General features: G+C 58.0%; 1 protein-coding gene across 1 annotated transcript; it reads right to left on the reverse strand.

The window, feature by feature from the left end:
* Nucleotides 1–986: 986 nt before the first annotated feature.
* Nucleotides 987–3194, reverse strand: LOC120705735 (protein IQ-DOMAIN 14-like). Its single transcript, XM_039990234.1, has 3 exons — nucleotides 2540–3194; nucleotides 2079–2288; nucleotides 987–1965 (listed from the first exon to the last, which is right to left on the reverse strand). The coding sequence occupies exons 1-3, from the start codon at nucleotides 3020–3022 to the stop codon at nucleotides 1258–1260; spliced, it is 1401 nt and encodes a 466-aa protein (XP_039846168.1). The 5' UTR covers nucleotides 3023–3194; the 3' UTR covers nucleotides 987–1257.
* Between the last annotated feature and the right edge of the window lie 2895 nt (nucleotides 3195–6089).

Genomic DNA, 6089 nt, shown 5'->3' on the forward strand with positions numbered 1-6089 from the left:
TACGGCATGGGCGCACGCTAGCTAGCTCCGTGCGAGACGAGACAGGACGGGGGGCCGGGGCACTGTGCCTGCCCTCTGTGCGGTGGCGCCCCAGCGCGCGCGGCTCCGGTCGGGGCCGGGCCGGACGGCTGCTTCTTCCGGATGTCGCCTCTTCCGCCGCGGGAATATCCGCGTCCCGTCGGCGGGTTCCGGGGCGTTAGGGAACAGTGGGATCCCATCACTTCGTTGTTGGGTGTGCGTGTGAGAGGTCAGCTCGCCGCACAGTGCCTAGGACACTGCCGCCCCGGGGCCCTCCGTCTAGTGCCCAGCCCCAGCTACCCATAAATACGCAGGGCAATGCAGCGCAGCAGCCGGCAGTCTCCCCCCTGCACAGTGATGGACCACATGGCAACTAGCCGTGCGTCTTCAGAATCACGGCCATGGACGAATTCATCATGGCCGCCGCCGAAGATTCCCCGTCGCTAGCTACTCCATGAACTGGGCGTTCCGGAGCAGAAACCCTGCCCGGAGCGACTCCTCCGGCGGGACTCGGGACGGTGGACGCCGGGCGGGCGCGGGGTGGGGTCGCCGGGGAGCGCCCAGGCCCGGGCCCGGGCCGGCGCGGACCGGACGCGATAGGTGTGGGTGTTATCCCGGCCCCCGGGCGCCCCACATGGGCACATGCGCGCCACCACCAGCCCCGCCCCTCCGCCCGCGGCAGGGCAGGGAGGCCAAGCCCATCTCGCCTCGCGTCGATCAAAAACCGCCAAGCGTGGGTGGCTCCTTGCTACGGCCTTGCTCTTTTTGGAGTTTTATGTCGGACCCGGCGACGTGCTTCCCGTTCGAAAACGTCCTAGATTCCCCTTGGAATTCTTCAGAGCCGAGATCGGATCGGTCCGTCACCATCAAACCACACGGGCATCGAATCAAAATCAAACTCCGCGACCGTTTGAAATAAAATTTAAATAAAATGCTGTGATCTCTTTGCAGTGCTCGAGCAACGCTCATGATTCGAAACGAGGCAGAGCTTCTCTTGATGGTTGATACGACTGGGTGGAATGTACATCTGATTCAAGCAGTGCGCTACTATGATCGAGAAGAAGAAAAAATGAAATGAAAACTCCCTGTTTCCCACAAAGTTATTGTACGCAAGAACTGCAGAGAGATCCAAAGGATTCAGAGATAGCAAGGAATTAATGAGGAAACTAATCCCTACTAGCAGCGCTGATTAACCAGGGGCGGCAGGCGAGGAGCGGCATTGTGGGGATTGATCCGCTCTCACCACCTCCTCTGCAAGAAGAACGCGTCCCGCTCCCTCTCGGCGGCGTCCGGCGGGCGCTCGAAGCGGCTCACCACGGCGGCGCGGAAGTCGAACGCCTCCTGCGCCGCCGCGCGGTTGTTGCAGGGCTTGTGCGCCATGCCCACGCCGCCCAGTCTCGCGCGGGCCTCCAGGACCACCTCGCTCAGCGGCACGCGCTTCCGCGGCTGCTGCTGCTCCGGCCGCTGCTTCGGCGCGCTCTGCGACCGGGACTTGGCCTCCGACGACTGCGTGCTCGACATGTACCCGGGGCACCCGACGCCGGCCCCCGCGCCGCCGCCTGCGCCGCAGACGCTCTTGGCGGGGGTCGGCGGCGCGAGGAACGGCGCGGCGCACCGGGGCGTGCACTGCGCCGTCGCCGGCCGGGACTTCTCCGGCGCGCACCACTCGTACTCCGGGAAGTGGCGCGAGCTCGGCACCGCGATGCGCGGGGGCGCGCCGCCGGGGAGGTGGCGCGGCAGCAGCGGCGACGACACCGACTGAGAGTACCAGTCGTCGTCGGTGCGCAGGGACGACGCCCGCGACCGGGGCCGCCCGGTGTCCATCTCCACGATCTTGGGGCTCCGGTCGTACCCGCCGTACGACGCCGACTCGATGCTCGCCGACAGGCGCCGGCTGTACGCTCCCACGCCGTGCTCGCTCCGCGTGTCCTCCGCGTACCGCTCTTGCTGCCGACACAAGGAACCAGGACGGATTCGTCAGGGGACGACACAACCTCGGACGACGAGGTCTGCTTTGCTTCGGCCGGAAGCGAGAGGATTCGAGGTTGGTTTAAACTTACAAGGGAGAAGCGCGGCCGGACGGGAGGGTGGCTGTGGAGGGGCGGGAGCTGCAGCACGGCGCGGCCGCGCGCTGCGCGGACGGTGGCCTGCGCGCGGACGAGCGCGTGCATGCTCTGCAGCGCGGCCGCCGCCTGCTTCCGCACCAGGTAGCCGCGCACCAGCGCCTGAAGCTTCACCAGGGCCTTGAGCGCCCGCAGCGCCTTCTTCGCCTGTGGCAAGGAAGGATTCATCATGATAATGATTATTTAAGGAGGATTAGTTTGGAATTTGCAGTGCAAAAGATAAGCATGCACATGAACCAAAAAAAAATGTTAAAGAGTTTAAAGAATCTTGAATGAAAGTGCACAGTAATCAGAACCAGCTGACTGTCACATGGTCCCCTGTGTTCGTGCGACCATAGAAGGAAGACGAGCGGATCAAGAAGGGATGGAAAGGAGAGGTCTTTTCGGTAGCCACTGACCAAGAAACCTCTGAATGCCGTCTGGATCTTGACGGCGGCGCCGGCGCAGCCGCGGGGGTCAAGCACGGCTCCCCCGCCGCCGCAGCCGAACGCGGGGCCCTGGCTGGTGAGGCGCACGACCTCGACCGCGGCCTGCGCGGCGGCCACGGCCGCGTCCGCCGCCGCCGCGGTGGCCGCGGCGACCGCGATGGCGTGCTTGCTCTGCTCCCGCTCCGTGTCGCCGTACAGCGACCTGAGCCACGCCGCCTCCGCCGCCCGCGCGATCGCCGCGCTGCCGCCGCCCTTCACGGACCGCTCCGCCGCCTCCGTCGCCGCCGCGGCCGCCTCGGCCGAGTCCCGCGACGACCGCGCGAAGCTCCAGCGCTTCCTGTCCGCGGGGGGCGGCGCCGCGGCTGCCCGCCTCTGCGGGTCCTTCCCCTGCTGCTCCTTCCTCCCTCCGCCCCCGCCCAGCAAGCTGCGGAACCACCTCGCCGCCTTGCCCATCCCCCCGGAATTCGCAGGTACCCGCGGCCCCCCTCCCGGCCGGCAAGAGAGACAGGGACACCCCCGCAACCGCGCCGGCGCGCGCTCCGAACCAGGAGCAGTGGTAACTGAAGGAAGGAGAGGAGTGAGGTGCGCGAGGGTCGGGGAGCGGCGGCGTTAAAAAAAGGGGAGCTCCCAAGTTTAAATAAGAGAGGGAAACGGGAGGGGAGCGGGTTGGGAATAAAAAGAAGGCGAGGGGGGCATTCGCAGGAGCAGACAAAAGACGCCATCTCCCGGCCGGAAAAGATGCGAGAATTCAGAGAAGGGCCTCGAACACTCTTAACTGAATATTGTTTGGTTCTGGTTGGATTTGCAACTGATGCTACCAACTTTTCTTGCACGAACGAACGCTACACCTAGGTGCAATGCAACCAAAGAGTAATTTTTTTAAAAAAAGAAAGGCGACAGATTAAACAACTTCACTGCGATCCAAATGGGCAAAGCTAGTTAGCGCGCGCGCCAGGAGGGGTTGCAACGCTCGATCTTGGACAGCGTGTGTTTTTTCTTTTTAAGGAAAGTTTATCTCTCCATAATTTTCTACTTTTAGAAAGTTTCTTAGCGTGTATGGATACCTTTTTTTCATCGGGTAATATTTTTCAACATAACCATAGGTTTTACGGTAACTTTTACGCATAAACTTTTCCAACCAATTATTGATATTTTTTTAACATGACACGCACAAATTTTACGCATAACTTTTTTCCAATCTACTTACTAAATCAGAATTTTGAATATAACTTTCACAAAATTTTCGCACGCAACTTTGATGCATAAGTTTGTCAACAGCTTGTAAAAATACAAATTGTAAAAATACAACTCGTCGAGATAAATTTTCAACACAAATCCTATGAATATGTAACCAGAAAGACTTCTCGGACAAACTTTTACGTATAAGTTCATCATACAACTTCTAAGCACAATACTTGATACAATATTTTAGTACAATATTTTTAAAATCTTTATCAACAGAATTTCTCTAGAGAAACACACACTGTAGAAAGTAAAAAGGAAAATTCAAATTAAAAAGAAAGAATGATAAATGCTACTAGCTGCTGCCCAAGCGAAAGCAGGTATTACCCGTCACGTCAGGGCACGCAGCCGCATCGCCAGCTATAGCATCGCGCGCCACGAAGCTATACGGCGCGCGATTGTTGTTTTGGATTTGCGGATCCAAATCCAAGAGATGGATGGCGGCTCAGAGGGTGTGGTTGCCTGCGTGCCTGGCGTTCAAAAAGCGGCAGGATCAGTTCAAAAAGGGCGAGTAAGCTGCCGCCGCCGGTGGCGGTATTCTCGAGTCGTATGCTAACGTGCCGTCGCAGGGCGAGCCACACCTGCAGTACGAGCTACATGTGACGGTGATGGACGCAAAGGAAAAAGGAGAGTAAGGCCGTGTTTAGTTTGGTAGGGTGTAAACGCAAAAAAAATTTGCGTTTCGAATCTTCCCAATTTGAAACACTAAATGAAGTCTATTTATAAAACTTTTTGCACAAATGAGTTGTAAATCGCGAGACGAATCTAATGATGCTAATTAATCTATGATTAATCAATAATTAGCGGATGGTTACTGTAGCATCACTGTTGCAAATCATGGATTAAGTAGCCTCATTAGATTCGTCTCGCGATTTACAGCCCATCCATGTAAAAAGTTTTATAAATAGACTTCATTTAGTACTTCAAATTAGCAAGATTCCTTTTCACTTTAATGCGTTTACGGCTTTTTTGTGTTTACGGGGTGGAACTAAACACACCCTAAAAAAACAGCTCTGATCGATCTTGTGATGGTCGAACGAGCTCGTGTGAGTACATCAATGCAGACTCACTCGGGTTGCTGGAAAGACACACACACACACAAATAAAAAAAAGTCAGCACCCAGGGGTGCTGTTGTGATTCGCACGTACGGTGAAAAATGATAGAGCGGTTTGGGCTCTGGCATCTGGGGGAATGGGGACGTCTTTCCCTTTTACCCCTGACGTGTTCCATCACAATTCACAAGTGCGCGCGGCAAACATTGGCAGGCAGGCTAGCTCCTCCCGGGCAACGGGGCAAGGCAACACGATTACACACGAGTCGCAAACGAGACGAGGCGATCCCGTACTGTCCTACATACCCACGAAACAGCGCAGGAGGAGGGGGTCTCGACGAAGAGATGGAGGAGCGAGCAGAGAGAAAGGTAAAGGTCGCTACTCGCTGGCATGGAAAAGGTTAGGCAGAGAGCCAGGGAGCGGGGAGCGCGCGCGCGTGTACGTACGTGTACTCCACTACGGTGCATGGTCACCAGCGACCCACGAGGGGATGGGGATCGCATCTTCTCTCCAGCCAGCCGTTCATGAAAGTTGGGTGAGCTAGCCTGCCCGGCCACAGCAGCGGCGGCAGCGGCAGCTTTCGTTCGACAGCGGGGGCCGGGCCGGCGGATCTCCTCCCTCGTGAGCTAGCGCCATTTGACTTTGGAGCTCGATCGTATCTCAGGTCCGTTCAAAAAGGACGCCGGCCACCCGCCCTCGTCTTCGTCTCGTGTCTCGGCGTCGGGCTCGGCTACGGTGGTGGTGGACAGCCACTGGCCTGGGCCCAGCGGCGCTAGCTGCGGCAAAGCAAAAGCGCCGGCCTTGCGCGAAAGGATCTTTGCGAGGACGTCACCGGGATAAAGGGGCGCCCGGCAGGGTCGCCGTGGACGCACGCACGCAGTACAGGCGTGCACGTCGGGGTCGCCGCGGAGCAATGGTAAAGGAGCCGCGCCATGATAAGATTCTACCAAGGGAGCGCACATGGATGCATGTCTCCTGAAACTTTTGCACGCTGCATTTCTGCTGGTGCTCGCGGGAAGAACTGAAGGTCACGGACTCTCACAAGGCCGGACCATCCATCCGTTCGATTCGAATCGGCAGCACTGTGCCGCGTCGTTTTTCCTTGCTTGTCTTTAACGGCTCCCCGAAAATTCCTCGTCAAACTCCGGGCGCCAAGCACACAGTTCCTCAACGGAGTCCGTGTCACCGTCTGCATTTGTGCGCGGAGGGCTTTGACCAGGGGAGG

Source organism: Panicum virgatum, chromosome 5K (genome assembly GCF_016808335.1).
Source record: "Panicum virgatum strain AP13 chromosome 5K, P.virgatum_v5, whole genome shotgun sequence".
NCBI lineage: Eukaryota > Viridiplantae > Streptophyta > Magnoliopsida > Poales > Poaceae > Panicum > Panicum virgatum.